General features: G+C 34.6%; 5 protein-coding genes and 1 non-coding gene across 6 annotated transcripts in view; 3 read left to right on the top strand and 3 right to left on the bottom strand.

Moving 5' to 3' along the window:
• The window catches only part of LOC123311963 (glypican-6), a 92677-nt gene extending 86484 nt beyond the window's left edge, over nt 1-6193 (top strand). Inside the window, exons 3-5 of the mRNA XM_044896103.1 lie at nt 101-655; nt 3228-3559; nt 3933-6193. Coding sequence (XP_044752038.1) covers nt 101-655; nt 3228-3559; nt 3933-4487 — 1442 coding nt within the window. The 3' untranslated portion in view covers nt 4488-6193. The remainder of the gene's footprint in view (nt 1-100; nt 656-3227; nt 3560-3932) is intronic.
• Nucleotides 6194-7251: 1058 nt separating this feature from the next.
• Nucleotides 7252-9602, top strand: LOC123311964 (gastrula zinc finger protein XlCGF26.1-like). The gene is made up of 2 exons (XM_044896105.1): nt 7252-7785; nt 7840-9602. The coding sequence occupies exons 1-2, from the start codon at nt 7393-7395 to the stop codon at nt 9022-9024; spliced, it is 1578 nt and encodes a 525-aa protein (XP_044752040.1). The 5' UTR covers nt 7252-7392; the 3' UTR covers nt 9025-9602.
• A 298-nt stretch (nt 9603-9900) lies between these two features.
• Nucleotides 9901-10833, bottom strand: LOC123311967 (probable Golgi SNAP receptor complex member 2). The gene is made up of 2 exons (XM_044896111.1): nt 10602-10833; nt 9901-10540 (listed from the first exon to the last, which is right to left on the bottom strand). The coding sequence occupies exons 1-2, from the start codon at nt 10733-10735 to the stop codon at nt 10039-10041; spliced, it is 636 nt and encodes a 211-aa protein (XP_044752046.1). The 5' UTR covers nt 10736-10833; the 3' UTR covers nt 9901-10038.
• Nucleotides 10834-10899: 66 nt separating this feature from the next.
• Nucleotides 10900-12685, top strand: LOC123311965 (serine/threonine-protein phosphatase 2A activator). The gene is made up of 7 exons (XM_044896106.1): nt 10900-11061; nt 11115-11203; nt 11259-11465; nt 11518-11735; nt 11831-11955; nt 12009-12217; nt 12274-12685. The coding sequence occupies exons 1-7, from the start codon at nt 11016-11018 to the stop codon at nt 12610-12612; spliced, it is 1233 nt and encodes a 410-aa protein (XP_044752041.1). The 5' UTR covers nt 10900-11015; the 3' UTR covers nt 12613-12685.
• Nucleotides 12686-14361: 1676 nt separating this feature from the next.
• Nucleotides 14362-15155, bottom strand: LOC123311968. Its single transcript, XM_044896112.1, has one exon. The coding sequence runs from the start codon at nt 15029-15031 to the stop codon at nt 14531-14533; it is 501 nt and encodes a 166-aa protein (XP_044752047.1). The 5' UTR covers nt 15032-15155; the 3' UTR covers nt 14362-14530.
• Nucleotides 15156-17517: 2362 nt separating this feature from the next.
• On the bottom strand, nt 17518-17657 carry LOC123312624. Its single transcript, XR_006537661.1, has one exon. It is a non-coding gene; the product is annotated as a U4 spliceosomal RNA (small nuclear RNA).
• Between the last annotated feature and the right edge of the window lie 2374 nt (nt 17658-20031).

Here is a 20031-nt window from a genome sequence, read left to right as displayed (position 1 = left end):
TTAGTTTGATAGTCATACAAATCTAGAAGATATCTTCAGTTTAGCACCTTTGCTTCTCCATAATAACAGAAATCATCATTTTCCTATCCCTTCGTTTCAGAATTTTTCAAGGACATGATGAGCAACTCCAAGAGGGAATTCCACGACATGTTCGAACGCACTTACGGCAAGATCTACCTCCAGAACTCGGACGTTTTCAGCGACTTCTTCAGCGAGCTGGAGACCTATTACAAGAAGGGCTCGGTGAGACTTTCAGAAACGATGGACAACTTCTTCGGAATCCTGTACCAGCGCATGTTCACGGTCATAAACAGCCAGTACGATTTGGACGACAAGTACCTGGAGTGCGTCTCTGAGCATATGACGGAGATGAAACCCTTCGGAGACATACCGCATAAGCTGGGAGTCCAGTTAAGGAGGTCCTTCGTGGCCACCAGGACCTTTTACAAGTCGCTGGTGCAGGGCGCGCTCATAGCTGACAACCTGAGGGAGATAGTGTTGGACGAGGAATGCGCCACGGAGCTGACCAAGATGCAGCACTGCGGAATTTGCACCTCGATGAGCCTGAACCCTTGCGCTGACTATTGCACCAGCACATTGGAGAACTGCCTGAGGTACCATACCAGCTTCAGCAAGGATTGGGATAAATATATTGGTAATTATGAACTTTCCTTTCATTATGAATTTTTCTCTTTGTTTTCAGCATGAGTTTGTGTCCTTCTCAGATACCCTAGGTCTTAGTACCTTCTTAATTTATCGGATAATGGCTGAAAACTTTTCAAATTTATATGTTTGCTTATCCTCTCAAGCATACGATACAAGCTAAGCAATACTTTTAAAAATACAAATAAAGAACCTAATATTTGAAAATTTCATAGCTCGCCAAATTTTTTTAATGGTCATAAGTTGCGTCATGAACTTCAACTCAAAGTATGGAGACCACCATGTTTGTAATCTCTATTTAAGCTACAGGTCAATTTTTCGACATTTTCATTCTTTTTTTTCTCATTCAGTTCTCAATAAGCAACATTCTCTATCATCTATTGACCGAACGTTAACTAAATACTTTTAAAAAAACAGGTTAATCGAAAAAGTTGTTCAATCAACAACACTGCTCTGGGGACTCATGTTGGCGAGCTTTAAATCGAAAAAGTTTGGATGGCAAACAAGGGTGTCGGGGACTATAGAAAATGTCGCCAAACGTGACATTTCCTCGGAAGCCTAATCGTCAACATCACCCATGCAAAGAATGTGGATTTTAATTGCCATGAAACTGGCAATATTCATTTCGCCTCGAAAAAATGCGCTCGGGAATCTTAATTGCTCTTGATGAGGTTTGAAATGAATAAATTCCCGATTTAAATTACCGTATTCCGATAACGGCGTGAGTACAAGGAGTCCGATGGAAAATGACATTCAAAAGATCGTTGCTAGATTCGTTTAGGATGTCTGCTATTGCTCGTAATTAAAAACTATGAAGCATGGTTTGAGCTAGCAAAACGTGAAATTTTGGATTGGACATTTTCAAAGTCCTATTTCTTTAATAGATACACAGGAATTCATGCTGGTGTCTGTGGACCAATTTTCATGACAAAACGCATGTCGATATCTATCACCATCACTTATACTTCATTCAATTTTATTTTAGCAGTCGGTTGGCCATGGAAATTTGACACATTTCACTCTGTATAGTACGAAAATGTGGGGTTATGAAGCTTGTCAAAACATTTTTGGGTTTTAAATCAACGCTATGTTGCCCGTTCTACGTAAAAGTTTCTGTTATTACGTATATTATCACAATGTCGAATCTCTTCGGAAAATATGTGACGAACATAATTGAAGTTTATACAAACTGATTGAAGGCATACCAAATCCAGTTATTTGCATGGAAAATACAAGAGATCAGTATAATACCATAATATGCACTAGCTTGAGGAGAGTAAATGTTCGTTATCTTCTTTGGCTCACATCATTTGTAGATTTCAAAAATATTAACCCGAAGATGAAATGCATATGATGCAGTGGTTGGAAATAAGTATCTCCCGAAGTAATTAACAGATAATTACAAGAATGATGAATTCTTCAACAAAAATCATGTTGCATCAATATGAGTAAAAGGAATTGAAGGAACTTTCAAGTTGAGATGCAACTTCACCGTTGAACAAAAATTTTACATGAATAAACAAGTAACAGGGCAACTTGCGCGTATTTGTGGCTATTCATCTTAATAACTTGATGTAATAATAATAATTAGGTATTTATTAGTACCTTAAGACATTTACATTGTATAGGACAAGTCAAATGAAAAATAGAAAAATCCATTTTAGGGAACTTATTCTCCGATGACATTTATCGAAAATCCTGTAGTAAACTTTTCGCATTAATTCACTCAAACATGAAATTCTCAAATGCCACCACTTTTTTGGGTCTCCCAATAGGAGGAAATTCTCGATCATCCTCTTCATTCACAATCTTTCTGATTGTGGAAATATCCAGCTGAAATTTAAGTCGTTTAGATTCAGATGAAACATTATATAAATTCTCTTACATTGATTTGTTCGCTAGCGTCTGACGTATTATGGATTTTAGAATATCAGGGTATAACTATTTGAATGAGCGGACCTGAATTCTAAATAGCAGTTCCTGAAAACCTGTCTCATTTTTCAATCACTTTCGGCATTTTCGTAATAAAAATTGATATTAGTTGTGGCAACGGCGTTATGACATTAACGACATTTCATGAGTGCCAACCTAACTTCGTTCTAGTTACAAAAACTTGAGAAAATTATTTCATGGCCAACCGACTGCTTAAATAAATTTGAATGCAGTATAGTTACCGGGTGTTCTTCGACAATGTGCATATTCGAAATATTTTCTTCTGTTGAAAATTTTCCAATTTTGTGGATACATTCTCTGGAAAACTACTCGGAATTGAACGACATTAATTATTTTCCGTTAACCGATATTTCATCAGCTGGGTATGAAAAAATTTCGCGAATTGAGAACTATTTTAAAAACAAAGCATTCTTGATATTTTTTCGAAGTAATGTTCGACAAATGTTTTCATACACATATCTGATGATCGGTTCGCAGAAAATGAAATTAATGTCGTTCAAGTCTGAGTGTAAAGTTTGTCCGAGAATGTTTCTACATCAAAAACGATTTTATCGATTGGAATGATGTAGATTTTAACCTAGATGCAACATTTAAACACTCTTTTTTTTCAGATGGCCTCGATAAGGTGGCCGACCGATTGCTAGGCCCTTTCAACATCGAAGGGGTCGTAGAACCCCTGAACATCAAGATCTCAGAGGCAGTCATGAACTTCCAAGAGAGCGGAGCCGAGGTATCCAAGAAAATCCACGCTCTTTGCGGGACGCCCACGTTGAGCAGGAGGAAGAGAAAAACAGACGCCGAGGCGCCTCTGGTGGAAAACCCGAACTTCGAGTTGAACTACGGACCCATGAAGATCGCAGGAGGCGGAAAGAAAAAGCACAAGAAGACGGAGAAGATGGATAACACGCCGTCTCTGAAAAAACTAATAATGGATATAAAGACGGTAAGTGGATGATTAGGGATTTATCGAATGCAATGATTTTCGGAATATGATTTTTCACTGATGTGATGAATCTTCTCCGAGCACAAAATTCCACCTACATCTGCCAGTTTCTTCAAAACTATAGGTTTGTTCGTAAAGTGGTTTGCAACGGTTGTGAACTGTACAGAGTAAGCGCAATTCCATTTTAGGGTAGGGAAAATCCATTTGTGCTTGCTCACAGTTCACAACCGTTGTGAACCACTCTACGAACAAGCATATTGAATTCATATGGTTGAAGGGAGGTGAACTAATTTGCGCTACTCCACGTGGCTGCCAATACAAAAACCTCGAATATTTTCATACTTTAGTGACAATAAAAAAAAATTTGTTCCAGAAAATAAGAGAAACTAGGCAGTTCTGGATGCACCTACCTTACCAGTACTGCAATAACGAGACCATAGCTTCCCCGCCTAGCGCCAACGGTCAATGTTGGAATGGCACAGCGATTGGAAGCTACGAAAAGTCGCCACCTAAAGCGACGCAGTTCCAATCGCCGATAATAAGCGAGCAGAACTTCACCCTTCAAGTCTACTTCGACAAGCTTAGGAAGGCGCATCAAGGCGAAGAAGTCGAATTGATAGACGATTCCGAGGAGCCCTTGGCCGGCAGCGGCTCTGGATCGGGCGACCACATCGACGAGGAGGAAGAAGAGGATATAACGCCAAAGGTGAAGGTCAACGATAACAATGCCGACGTGGTACCACATGAGGGCGGTTCCTCAGCGGCGGTACCGCCAACGACGACTTCCAAAAAGCCTGAGGTGGTTCGACCCAAGGGTGGCTCGTCGGACGCAACTTCCAACACGATGTCTCTTACGAGAGCTCTAATTCAGTACTTTGTACCAATTATTCTTGTTTGGTTCGGTGGTACCCTTACAGAATTTCTGTGATAATCTTCTTCAGTGCTTCTTGTGCTATGGACCTCATTTGATAAAATGACTTACTTCTACACAAGTTGAAGAACAAACCAAAAATAGACTGAATTAAAGTAACTTGGGACATTTGGAACGTTAGATTATTCCAAGGTATTTTGTACCGAATTTGTCTAGAAACTGGCTATGTTGGATACGAAAGGTTGAATGGTTTCAACAAACAAGTTTTACTTCTGTGAACTTTAAAAATAACCTTCTTGGCTCTGAGGTCCCTATAGGATCAACACAAATCGTTACTGTCTCAATAGTATAATTATTTCTTTGAAAAATAATGTACTTTTACGTAATATTCATTTCAATCCTATAATATAGAAATCAGCTGAATTGATTTTATATTCATGAGCATCATTTCATAAATTCACTTTTATGAACATAGTTGATTTCTAGACTCTCAAAAATTCCTAGTCATTTCATACGCAACCTTTTGTTTGGAGCGATACCTAGAGCAATGTTCCAAATTTCCCCTAAATATTTTGATGCATTTATTTTTAATAGCTTATTACTGATTGATGAGTATTTCTTAAGATCTGTTTTCATTGTGGAGCTGCAGATGAAGTAAGTGCCATATATTTTTGTAGAGAATTTGAGCTTCTGAAATTTATATTTTAGAGAGAATGTGAGACAAGATTAATGAGTCTCTAGAAAGAGTTGAAATTTTAATGTGGGATTATGGACTATTGTGGAAACAGAAGCTTTTTTCATATTCTATTGTGTACATTCCGCAGCTCAACTTTTGTACCTCAATAATTGATATTGTCAAAAAAATGAAGGTCATTCATGGTTGTTTGAATAAAGCTGCACCAATTGTTGCACATGGCCTTTAAATGACTCACTCAATTGTGTGCCAGTGTATAGCAAATTACGTACTTATTTGCTTAGGAATAACCATCCCCAATCTACAATGAGATTCCACTAACTTTATTGATTTCAAATCATGAAAAAACTGGTTCTAATCAGCGAGCTATCATCATGATGAAGATATTAGGAAAATATGTAGAAATCTGAAATACTTAGTTATTTGAATTTACTCGATACCACTTTATGGAATCGCTTTATAAAATCAGTTATACGATAAATATAAGATATTGATTATATGTTCATTAGAATTAACTGAATAATTGCTTATTTTATATGGGACAGCAATGTTATACGTATACAGTGTTTATATTTATTTATGCATAAATTTATTTGTGATAAATTTAAATATTTTAATTATATGTTCTAAAGGTGCTTAGTATTAAGAAATAATTGCATTATTTGTCTTGTGTATCATAGTCATCAATTTATGTTAAAATCACCCTCTTGTTGGCATCCTCTTTTTGTTCATATAAATTTTAGTATGGAGCCCTCAAAAAATTCAATTGCGATAAAATCATGGCTTATTTCAATATGAGTTCTAAATAGATCTAAACTTTGTGTGATTGTATATATTGTAACAGAGTTTACCTTGCTTCTCATTTCTTTCATTGGTAATTAATTGAGGGAGGAAATGTATCTGATTTACATTACTATGAATTATTATTTTCATTTCCTTATATGAAGTGCTTGAGGAAGTGAGAACTTATCTAATTCATTTATTTTGAATTGGAAAATGTATATTTTGTAAATATTGTACTGACCTGCAACCATTTAATGTCAAATAAAACATGAGAAATCAAATCTTATATTGTGTATGAATTTTTTTGTATTGTGTTCATTTACCTTTGATGTGTCAGGATTATGAGTAATTTTCATTACAAATTATTTAGAAAGAATATCAAAATATAAATCAGTTTTCAAATTAAGTAGTAATATATTTATATATGAACATCTCATTGGGTGTTTTCACAATGAATGCACTACATGTGATTTGTACTTTCTATAATTTATTGTGTGAAAAAAAGTCAACATTTTATCGTGAATATTCTGAATTATCAATTTGCATAAATTGGTCTTGTCTTAAGATATACAAACGCTACAATGAATAGAAAAACTCCTACCAGTGTTGGAATTACAATAGTTTTAATTTGTTTCTGAGCATCCTGAAACTCCTTCCGTCTCAATTTTTTTTCCCTGGCTGTCTCTTTGGTCTTTCCTGCTTTCTGTTTCATTTCCTTTGAATTAAACCTGAGAAGAATTAATGAACTGTTCCATAATACATAGCAGAATGAATTAAAAATATTTTATAGGTGCTTGTTAATTGAGCCAATATATCACGAAAAGCTTTCGAGGAAAAATTAGGACCTACCTTGCTCCGGTACTTTTTTTGATTTAGAACATATGCTCAAAACGTGACGTGACGATGTTAATAATCAAATAGTTTATCCAGTTTCTAGAGAAATACAGTTTATCAACAAAATCAACAAGTAGTTGTCAATACGTCATGCCACGTAAATAAAACATTTACGCTATCATTGATTGGATCTACTAAAGAATTTTCATCAAAGAGGAACTCTTTGTTTTCATCGATTGAAATGTAGTATTCATATAATCTACTCACTTAAGGTGTTCAAAGATCAAGAGCAAAGGTTAATCTTTGGAGTATCTGAACAAAGATTATATATCTATAATCTTTGATATCTGAAGTTTCCAAAGTGAATCTTTCTTGATAAGAAATATTAAGAATATTTCAGGAGTCAAAACACAGATCAATAAAAATCAATAAAAATGTTTTTTATTGATCTGAGAGTCAAAACAACAAAGCGCATGAAAAAGACAAATTACTCTGTGAACCAAGTCAGAAATGACATTTTTTGTTTGTTGATAAATCAGAGTTCAAGTCGCTTTCTTGAGGAATTTTCATCAGGATATTTTCTTGGATAATTAAGATAATGAAACGAATATTTTGATAACTAGCAAATGAATAGGATCCGCTTACCATGTCATGGATTCCCATTGCAGGTTGTGTGGAGAATTGTCTTTAGAACTGCTCCCAATTTTAGAAGATTTAGAGCTTCCCAATAAAATATTCGAATTATATCATATAAAAGTCAATTTGGAGGATCAATTACCTACTGTAGTATGCCATAAGTGTTGGGATATGGTACACAGTGCTTGGTTGAACTATTTGAGGGTCCAGAAAGCTCAAGAACATTTAAATGAATTATTAGAATCATTAGTTAATGTAGATCCTATTTGTCAAGAGGAAGACAATGTTGATTTCTCAACAGAGACATCAAAACTCATTGATTGTGTTATTACAAATGATCCACTACCACTAGTGAAAAATGAAAATCAAATACAAGCTGAAAAAAATATTAAACCAGCTAAAGTTCGAGTTAGTATTCAAGATTGTGATCTCAGAGATTAGTTACAAATTTTTCTTTTACAGACAAGAAGATCATCACAAAAGAAAAAGGATTCAGTAGAACCTGAAGAATTATCAGAATTGAGCATAATTGAGTTCAAAGAAGATGGAAGTTGTGTTCCAAAAGAAGACTTATTCGAATGGAGTTCATATCCTTGGATTTGTTGTGATTGTCAGCAAACTTTCAGATCTTCAGAAGAACTTAAAAATCATTTTTCTGCAGATCATAACCAAGTACCCAAGTATTCTTGTGCAGATTGCCAAAAAATTTACACTAAATATATTGTTTTTCTTAATCATGTTAAACTTCATCATGTAACTCTGAGATATTGCTGTGATGTATGCCATAAATGGTATCCTACAGTAAATGCTGTTGAGAAACATCGTGTCGAACACAAAGATGAAACACAATATGTTTGTTTGAGTTGTGGAAAAACATTTAGAATGCAGTCTGCTTTAGCACTCCATTCCAGATCCCATCTCCCAGCTGAAATAAAAAATAAATACCAGTGTGATGAATGTCCCAAACGTTTTGGGACAAAACCAAACCTCATGGCTCATAAAAGAATTCATTCAGGAGTAAAAGATTATACTTGTGATCAATGTGGTAAAAGTTTCTTTCAGAAAGGAAATTTAGACAACCATGTTCTGACTCATACTGCAGCAAGACCTTTCCATTGCAACACCTGCAATAAATCATTTAAAACATTAGTTAGGCTCAAAAAACATTCTTCTGTACACTCAGGATTGAAACCCCATAAATGTGACATTTGTGGACGACAGTTTAGAGAACGGGGAACCTTAAAGGAGCATCATAGAATTCATACAGGGGCAATGCCCTTCACATGTGAGTTTTGTGGAAAGAACTTCCGATTCAAAGGTGTCTTAACCACACATAGGAGGCAACATACAGGTGAACGTCCATATTCTTGCCACGAGTGCCAGCATCATTTCACAAACTGGCCCAATTACAACAAACATATGAAAAGAAGACACGGTATAAATACCAGTGTTACAGTCAGAAAACCACAAAGTATTCCACCTACAGGTATGCCAAATAGAAACCCTCCAGGTACAGTTTTAGCACAACCTATAAGCATTCCTGAGTCACAAGAAACGACTTTTGTTGAACAGCATCAAACAACTTTTTTTCCAGTATTAGGATTATACAATATAGCTGAAGACCTATTACAGCAACAAAGAGTTTAGTGAAAATTGAATCATCACAAACATTTGAGAAGTGCATTTAATTCAGTTTTCAAAGGAATAATCTTGCTATTTTACTAAGGCTGAGATAAACCAAGGTTTAACAACTATTTTTCAATGAGGAATTCTCTCTAATTACGCCATTGAGGTGATTTGAGAAACATAGTGGTTCCTTGAAAATCACCAGCAACAAGACATTCTTTGACAGTTGTAAGTGCCCCTTCCATCTCATTCGCAAGACCTACCTCTCTATCTTAGGACCAGTTCATATCCATGAAGAGAACACAGTTTAAGGGGCTCTGTTGCCATTTTTGTACAAGAAAGGATATTTAAAAAATGAATTTGGACAGTTTCAGCAACACCAACTTGATTGCTTTTACCATTGATCCTACTTTTTTTTTCATGATTAATTAATTAATTAAGAAATCATTGAATTGATAGGAAGAATCAGTGGGTTCAATGGTTCTGACTATTCACTAATTAATGCTTAGACTAAATTCATCATCATGAACCTCATACTGAAGAATGTACTTCAACTTCTGTGTTGAAATACTCAATATGAATAGCAAAAATTGAATATTGATAGTAGCTAATTTCAGGAAACTCTGTCCCGTCTATCACATAATATATTCTTTTGGAAGAGTCTGATGGTAGATCGTAAGCTACATTATAGTTAGGTTCAAGTTCCTATAGCTCACTTCAATAATTGAAGGCTATATTAATTGCAATAGATCAACAATGTTGAAATTGTCCGGAAGCAACTTGTAAAATCTAAACCCTGTTTTGAAACACAAGTATTTTAAGATAGAAGTATAATATATTTCGTTTCCTCAAGAACTAATGAACGGGAAGTGATCATTTGATTGCTAAGATAATAACTCAATGTTTCACAAAGTATATTTACTTCATTCTATACAATAAGAAACAAGTTGATTATGAAAAATATTTCATAGATACAATTTCTTCATAAAAATACTCTGATTTAAATGCATTAATATATTAATATCTTGATTTCCATTATGTGAAATAAATAACAAGTAAAACAACAATAATGACTGTTATGACCATTCCTGCGATTAAAATCACCTTATCTTCTGATGATCTTTTTTCAATCAATTTTATGGTATGATTACTCAAACCAAGTGTACTTGCCATATCTAAAAGTTTTGTGCGAGCCCCTTTGAGAGTGAGCCTTTGTGATCTTAAAGATTCTAAGGCATTAACACCTGTATTCAACATTTCATCTATTCCTCTATGAGAATTTTGTAAAGAGCTTTGGTGCTGAATAGAGTAGTCCATATTTATAGTTGTAACATCTGGATTTGGCTCAAATTTTCTATGGAATAGTTGCTCTCGTTCATTAGCAGCAGCTTCCCTTCTCGCTCTTTTTTGTTTGGCAACAGCGAGAGCTGCTTGTAAATGCCTGCTATCATATTTCAGTTGATCACAACGCATTTTAACATTTTGTCTCTGGTCAAGTGGTATCTTGAAGAGGTAAACATCTAGTTTTTCACAGTTACTGAAAATTTGAATAATTTGATGTGATATAAACAGAAAGCAATAAAGTTAACTCACCTCACCTATTTATTAAGTTAATTTTTTCCTGTATATCTTCTTCTATTTCAATTGCATTAGAAATATTATTTTCTAGGCTACGGAATGTTTGTTGTGTTTGTAATATTAACAGATTGGTCTGGTTATATAAATTATCCATTTTTCCATCAAATAAGATAAAAAAACGTAGAAAACCTTTTTCATATGTATGAAAATCTTCGAACCTCAAATTACAGATCCATAGACTTAATAAAAAATAGAAATTCCTTCTTCTATGTTCACTGCACGACGACGCACGTTAGAAAGAAGAACAAGATCTATAATTTCAATCTATGGCTCGAATGCAAGATTTCCAATTTGACATATTTGATTTCACCAATTTGAAATTTTTAAATTAGATATTAAATCACCATTCCGGGGTAGAAAATTATCCGCTCAATATGAATCGTCCTCCGCCAAATTATGTTACAGGAACAAATTGTGTGGGTATGTATTTTGTTCATCATGAAATAAAGGATTGTCTAATTTGCCATTTTCAGTTGATGAGGATCATCAATATACGGTTCCGATAAAAATGATCAAAACTCAGATTGATATGCCATTATGGGAGAAGTCTGAAGCATATTTGGTAATTCTGCGTACCCAACATTAAAATAACCCCTGAATGTTAATTCCATTCACAGGAATATTTAGGTTTCGTACTTGCCATAAACCAAGCTATTGAGGGAAAGAGTAATGATGAAGGCAGTAAAAATTGCTCAGAACAAGTTAATAATATTGATATAATGCTCGATAACATCAGTAGATTGATTGATGAAACTCCTCCTATTGATCAACCTCAAAGATTCGGCAACCAGGCTTTCAGAACATTCTATCAAAAACTCAAGGATGTTAGTATGAAAATCATTCATGAAAGCTTGTCATTGCCATCACTACTTGCAGGATCTCTTCAACCTCCTCCAAAAAGCACTCCCTGAAAGATTATATAGATCTGTACCAGAAATAATGGTGTACTTACTAGAAGGGTTTGGAAATTCCACTAGAATTGATTATGGAACTGGTCATGAAATTTCCTTCGTCATGTTTTTATGTTGCCTCTTCAAAATAGGATTCTTTACTGATACAGATAAAGTATCTACTGGATGCAAATTATTTACTAAGTGAGAAATTTTTGTGCTAACTTTATAACAATTACATAATTATCTAAAATATTATTTTTCTACCATAGTAATAATTATTTAATTTGCTGTTTTAGGTACCTTGATATTTGCAGGAAGTTACAGCAGACCTATAGAATGGAACCAGCAGGTAGCCATGGGGTGTGGAGCTTAGATGACTATCAGTTTGTACCATTTATTTGGGGCAGTTCACAATTGATTGGTGAGATTTAATGTTTTGAAGCTAATGAACATACTATATTTATGCACTCTTAGGACATCCTAAAATTGAGCCTCCTGCATTCCTGAAAAAAAACATCGTTGACCAATATGCTGACCAATATATGTTCTTGGCTTGTATCAGATATATAAATCAAGTTAAGACAGGTCCATTCTCAGAGCATTCAAATCAACTTTGGAATGTAAGTGGAGTTCCATCTTGGAATAGAGTGAATGGAGGACTAGTCAAAATGTACAAGGCAGAGGTGAATCATCAAAACCTTTATTCTCCAGAAACTATAAATGATAATCTGCTTCTTAGGTTTTGGCAAAGTTTCCAGTTGTTCAGCATATTGTGTTTGGTACACTTCTACCTTTGTCAGTGGCAGACCCAAACGCAGCAGTCAGGAAAATGAAGAGCACCCTAGCTCTTGCACCCAAAGAGATTGATCAGCTTGTGTTCCAACCTCCAAAGACTCCAAGTGGTGATCAAGCATCCAATGAAGAGGAGGAAGAGGAGACAGAAAGTATTAAGTCAGAGGAGGCTCCAAGCTCTCCTGTGCAGCGAATCAAATTTGCATCATCTTCTAGTGTGATGTCTAAAGCATCCACAACTCCAGCAAAGGATACTAAGAAGGGAATACATTTCAAAGAAACTTAATTCAGTGGATATTTTACTTGTATAATACATTTGATTTTTATGGATTTTATTTAATAAAATATTGATGTTTCAATGTTTAGATTCATTATTACCTGCGATCTCTTAAATTTTTCTTTCAATATTCTAGTTGAAAGAGAGAATATTAGCTTCCTCTTTAATATTTCTTGCTGAAAAGGAGCCAGATTTCCCATATTCGCATTGTTAAATTAAAGAATATAAATGTTTGCCATCTACCTACGAGGTTGGTCTCTTTACATTCTAGTTTTAGAACTAATAGGTAAGAGTCTCTAACAGAGACAACTTCTGGTCTCTAATAACTCTCAGAGGCTTTGGTAACTCCGCACAAACTCATCATTACAACCTTTGGAAAAACTCGAATAGGAAATTTTTGGATAGAAATTGAATTGAAACATTGATTAAAATATATGTACTTATGTATATTTAAAAAGATGTCCTCTTTGGATTGATATTCCTTCAATGCCAAGATTATTTTTTATTTTTGCAGCCAAGAACATTTAAAAATTGAAGATAATGAATTTTTTTTATTTCTATGGTTGAATTGTTGATGATAATGTTATTTTGTGGCTCCCCGTACTTCTTTAAAGTTCGATTTCCCGCATATTCGACTAAAAAATTATGTCGTGAAGTGAATTATGAAATAGATGCTCTTTGAGAGTTTGTGGTTTAATTTGTGAAAAAAAGATAACACCTATGTACCTATCATTAGTTTCAGTTCCAGTTCGACTTCAAACTGTGAGTTATGTTTTCATAGTAATCTTTGTTAATTGAACATGAATTTTGATTCATTCATCAGGAATTATTCCAAAGTAGTTTTTCCACTTTAGATTTTTTCATTCATAGCTGCCCTAGGAAATCACTTGAACCTTTGAGGGTCTTGACGGTTTTTCAACTGGCCCCATCTTTTTGGGAATATTTGGAAGGGGAAGTTTCGACACGCGTATCTACAAGAAAAATCATCGTCAATCTAAATGTGATCCATATTCTGAAAGAGCAACTCTTCTAGTAATAAATCTCAAAATTTCATCGATCTCAGTGCAACTATTCAGTCTTGACTAATTTTTAACTGACCCATCATTTTTCGGAAATTTTCGGACACGCGTATCTCCCAGAAAAATCATTTTAGATCTAAGGTTGTCTTTGGATCTAAGTGTGACACTTAGTCTTAAAGAGCTAAACTCTTCTAGTATTAATAAATCTCGAACTTTAATCTATCTCGTTGCAATCGTTCGATCTTGACGAATTTTTACCGTACCCCATATTTCAGCCCAAAAGTTTTTCATCTTTTTGAACTCGAATGAGCACTAGTTCACAAAACACCCTCTTCATGGAAACGGTTTCTCCTAAATGATCTCCTGAATTAAATTTGTAAGGACTCTTCTTATGCTTCTTCAGAATTTTCCTCACGCTAGATTAACATAATCCTGGATCTCTTCCAGCAACAAAATATCATTGTCGCATCAAATAATGATCTATATAACTATTCAATGATTCCAATTGCTACTTCTTCAATATATTCAGAAATAAAGAGGTTTCAATGATTTCATTTTGTAAATCGAGTGATTGTCAAATCGCTGATCGAGCAGTCAAAGTTTTGTGGGACCCGCTGTAAACGTTAAAACAACGACTGAGTCTAGGAAAATGACAATCATGCATAAATAAACCCACAATCTTAATTTTAGTTTCGCATAAATTAAATTATTATTCTGTTTCGAAAAGAAAACATACATATATTCGTAGGGAATTTATTGATATACATAAATACAAATAAATTATATACTCGATTACATAGGAACTGAGGAGAAGTCTTGAACAGGAATGCAATAGAAATTTTCAACATTCACATATCTATGTATGTATAGATTACAGTAAATGAATTAAATTACTAAAATTTTCATTGCTAAGATTGGAAAATATTTCCACATGGAGTAGATTCTTCAGGATTAGTTTTTCGAAATCCAGTCGTCTTCGAATTAATCCTTACGTGTTTTGAATTTGAAATTGTGATGTTTCTACTACTAGGATTACATTTGCATCTTTGAGTTCTCCCTCGCCCTTCCTTTTCTTCAGCATGATGTTTGTCATCGTCCCTCGACGTATTTTCTTTGGAGGAATTAACACAAACGTTGTTTCCGTTGTATTGGAATTTTCTTTCGGTGTCTTCCTGGCCGAAATTGAATTTTCCGTTATTTCCAGTGTACTTAACTTGACCGGCACCACTTTGAATGTCCACCCTACAGTTATCACCCACAATGTTGATTTTTCCCTCGTTCCTTTGAATTTTGACTCTTATATTGTTTCCAACTAACATCAGTTGTTCCGTGTTTTCGAAAAGTCTGATTTTCAGATCGTTGCCCACGTAATTTTTCATCGTATTTTCGCGGTCTACCTCTACTAACATATTTAAGGTTGTCACTGATCGTATTCGATTGATACACTGAACGAAAAATTATCTCTCGGAAGTCCTCCCGATTAGGTTCTTCACATATTCCGATTGTTTTCGCTATACTCGGAATTGAAGAGAGGGGTTAATGAATGAGCAGCTGATGTAATAACCGCCGCTCAGGGGAACCACCATCAGGTCTTAGTAGAATTTCGATCCTTTGGTGTTAATCACCTCACGAGTGCCAGATATCACGATTATATACTTATATAATTATATCATATTATAAACGTTGGATCTCTGCATAATATCAGCTTATACTCGTTGGAATGGAAAATTGCGAAACTACACGAAAGCGACCTTTGTACCCCCACAACTGCGGTAGGAATCCCGAAGACTACCGCAGTTACGCATATTGTAATATGTTTTTTTTTTTTGAAAGAGAAAGTGGAATCATTTCTCTGAATATGATTTTCACTGACTAGGAGTTTTCTTCACACGTTTTTCACCACCAAAATAGCCTTTTGAGCTGTGTGAAGAAAATACCAACGTAGCATTGTAATTGATTTTTATTTCCTAAGAAAACCTGTACTGCATTTGTGTTGAAACTTTAAAAAATTAACTAACTAAAGTCTGTTTCTCGGTGGATGATCTATTAGATGTTTATAGAGAACTAATCTCATTTTTGTGCTGAAACTTTGCTTGCTGGGGTGAACTTTCTGCCTGAAATATTTTCAGACCTCTTCAACTTCTGGTTATACCGGAAACAGGCTACTACTTTCTGACTTCAAATGACACACCTAGTATATCTTCGCATCGTGAGATAGCTGATTTAATGCCAACGTTTTATAAGTTAGTGGGATTCTTATGAATTAATAGTGAAAACGGGAGTTCCCTAATTATTTATTTATTTCTGCTAGGGACCAGGGGACGTTTTTTTCGAAAAAATTCCATTCTGACATAATGTTTAATACTATACTTCATTCAAATTTATTTTAGCAGTCGGTTGGCCATGAAATAATTTTCTCAAGTTTTTGTAACTAGAACGAAGTTAGGTTGGCACTCATGAAATGTCGTTAATGTCATAACGCCGTTGCCACAACTAATATCAATTTTTATTACGAAAATGGCGAAAGTGATCGAAAAAAGAGGCAGAGTTTCAGGAAGTGCTATTTAGAATTCAGGTCCGCTCATTCAAATAGTTATGCCCTGATATTCTAAAATCCACAATACGTCAGACGGTAGCGAACATATTCAATGTAAGAAAATGTATATAATGTTTCATCTGAATTTAAACGACTTATATTTCAGTTGGATATTTCCACAATCAGAAAGATTGTGAATGAAGAGGATGATTAAGAATTTCCTTCTATTGGGAGACCCAAAAAAGTGGTGGCATTTGAGAATTTTATGTTTGAGTGGAATTAATGCGACAAGTTTACTACAGGATTTTCGATAAATGTCATCGGAGAATAAGTTCCCTAAAATGGATTTTTCTATTTTTCATTTGACTTGTCCTATACAATGTAAATGCCTTAAGGTACTGATAAATACCTAATTATTATTATTACATCAATGTATTAAGATGAATAGCCACAAATACGCTCAAGTTGCCCTGTTACTTGTTTATTCATGTGAAATTTTTGTTCAAAGCTGAAGTTCATCTTAACTTGAAATTTCCTTCAATTCCTTTCACTTATATTGATGCAAGATGATTCTTGTTGAAGAATTCATCATTCTTGTAATTATCTGTTGAATCCTTCGGGAGATACCCATTCCCAACCACTGCATCATATGCATTTCATCTTCGGGTTAATATTTTTGAAATCTATAAATGATGTAAGCCAAAGAAGATAACGAACATTAACTCTCCTCAAGCTAGTGCATAATATGATATTATACTGATCTCTTGTATTTTCCATGCAAATAACTGGATTTGGTATGCCTTCAATCAGTTTGTATAAACTTCAATTATATTCGTCACATATTTTCCGAAGAGATTCGACATTGTGATAAAATACGTAATAACAGAAACTTTCACGTAGAAAGGGCAACATAGCGTTGATTTAAAACCCAAAAATGCTTTGACAAGCTTCATAACCCCACATTTTCATACTATACAGAGTGAAATGTGTCAAATTTCCATGGCCAACCGACTGCTAAAATAAAAGTGAATGAAGTATATGTAGTATTATGAACACTATTTGCTGTTTGGATCGAGAATGTACAGGGAGTTTATGTGAAGATCGTCAAGTTCAACAAATCGAATTAATCGGAACTCGAGATTTTCAAATATCAACCTGCATTTTTCATTACTTTTATTACGTATAAAACATAGTGGTTTCCTGAAAATAAACAATATGGATAATTAAATTTAATTCTTTCATAATTCACATGCTTGTGGTTGCTAATCAGCATTTTCTGTGAGTCACCGTAAAACGTTTTGTCAGAAGTTGTATCAAAGAGTGCATCAGGCTCTGGTTTAGGTTTGATTCTGTAAATGGCCTTTGAGAGGCCCCCAAAAATTGCCGTAGTGCACGGTATTTCACGTGCCCATGGCGGGGTATTGGTTTAAGTTTTCAACTAGCAATAATCGCACCTCGGCAGAACCTCATCGGTTACGATATTGCCTCTGCGCAAAGCTAAAGGTCCTTAATTTTGTAACGCTATATGAAACAGCCTGTAGAGATCCTATGAGTAATATGCAAGAACAGTTTAGAAGTTCCCGAATTGAAAGTTTGAACAGATAAGACCGAAACTAATTTTTTTGGATTGGCCACTCACTATTATCTGTCATCTACTATCGGAATGGAATGAAATGTATGAAGAGATATAAGGATTTGTTTATTTATTGAAAAATGCGTATGTGCCGCCATCTTCAATTCCTACGAAGTATCCGTCAGTTGGAAAAATAGCTAGTAGATGTCATTACACTTCGTGTAAAGGATTTATTGATTAAAACCATGGACTAGTTGAACATAATCTATTTTAATTCACAATCACAATTCGATGAATTTTCTCTTCATGAATGATTAATACTTTAATTTCGTAATTGTCTCAAATCGTTGAGATCTCAAATATTTTATTAATAAAGTGCGCTTGATATGTCTTGATGATTGAATGAATTGAAGGATATATAGAGCGGACTTTCAATGATGTTCTTGTGTTGATGTAGGAAATTTTGAAAATTTTTAAGTGAATGTGGTTTTCGTTACATTTCATTTTCACGTTCGATATGTATGATTTACTCATTTCAAAATGAAGCATTTGGCTTCATACAAATTCCAGAATGATGTTTCGTTTCAAAAAAAAAATTCCTTCTTGCTTTCCGCTATCTCATCGGTAGATTATTTTTTCAGTACAAAGGCACCACAAATCTGTTCTAAGCACAATTGCTTCTCAAATTAATCGGAGTGAATAGCGAAATCATCACAATTCACCATGAAATATTGTTCATCTCATGAAATACTCTATAGATGGTGCTGAAGTATCTAAATATTGATAAAGGTATATTATTTAAGTAATTTCACCTATGAAAACGATAACATTTATTTATTACATATAAGATCCCTGCTTTCGTAGTGTTTCACGTTTTGAAAAATTCATTTGAACTTGTAAAATTAATGAATACCCAATGAAATTAAATTTTTTTGAAATTTTGGTTACTGTGTTGTCTGAATATTGAGATTTGACTGGATTAATTGAGTTTTTTCCTAATGTCATATCAAATTTAAGGAATTTTTATATACAGGATGTTTTTTTAAGTTGGAACTTATTTATCAATCTTTCTTAGATCGGACCTGAAAAAAAATTCAGATGCGATGCCAGTATAAACAGAGTTGACTTTAAAAACTATGAATTTTATCCGATATTCAAATTGCTCAACAATTTTCAAGGCTTGATCAACGCTTGTATTGTTTTTTTTGAGAAATAACCAATTTCTTGATAAAGTAATGCAATAAATATTGAATTCTAGAACCGTCTGGAATGTACCTCCTTAGCCTTAAAAGACGGCTAATGGGGGATTATCGAAACTAACATTGGCGATTCAACGAATTTAGAGATTTAGTGAAGTAGTATATATTAAATTTCTGTGTATGTAAAGAGCGAAAAGAAATTGGAAAATTTAATCAGCCAAAAACATTCTACTTGTGTTTCACCTCTGCGATCTACCCTAATCAAATGATATCAAACGATGACGTACAGGGTCGCCTCCTCACCAACCCGTCCAAAAATTTCCCCGTTATTTTACACCCACTCAATCTTTGCGTCAGAGAAAACCCGTCCTTCGGCGATGGGTAGGTGTATATGCTTGTCCTTATCTATAGACAAAGATTTTCTGCGGATTAGGGGCGGCAGTATTCGTTTACGCAACAGCTTTCCCGGCTCTACTTGGCATTCTTGGCAAAATCAATTCATTGCCGTTCTGGAAGGAACTAAAAGGTTGCGGTATTTATTTTGGGTAGGATAAACGAGTCATTGGATAGGGAAGAGTAATCAGATAGTTAGGACTTGATGAAGGAAAATTAGGTTTGAGTTAGTTTGTTTTTTTTGTTGATAGGCGTGTCTACCCTGAAAACACAAATCACAACGCTCTCTTGGAAAGAATCACCTTATGATAAAGGTTTGTCTGTATTCAAACCAAAACTTTATCGTAGGAGCGTGGATGACAAATATGTAATTTGGTTCCTAAAAACAAACTCACATCGGAGCTTTCAGCTATCCGAAGATGACGATGATCCAAGTACGGCAAACGGCATTCTGTCGACCCTGTGTAGAACGCATAAATGAGAGGTTAATTCAATATTTATCATAATCTGAAAAAAAAGCAATGAAAAATTCTTGAAGATAAAACTGATTTGTATTTGTGACACATCGCTCTGTCAACCACATGAGCCAGGCTCGGCATATTCAAAGCTGCCGTATCTGTGTGTGAACCTCTAGTCTAGTGTCGACCGATCTATACATACTCCTTGATATAGGAGTATACATACGGGGTGATTCATAACTATTGAGAC

The sequence above is a fragment of the Coccinella septempunctata genome, chromosome 4 (assembly GCF_907165205.1).
Source record: "Coccinella septempunctata chromosome 4, icCocSept1.1, whole genome shotgun sequence".
Taxonomy (NCBI): Eukaryota; Metazoa; Arthropoda; class Insecta; order Coleoptera; family Coccinellidae; genus Coccinella; species Coccinella septempunctata.
This window is presented reverse-complemented; position numbering and strand designations above follow the sequence as displayed.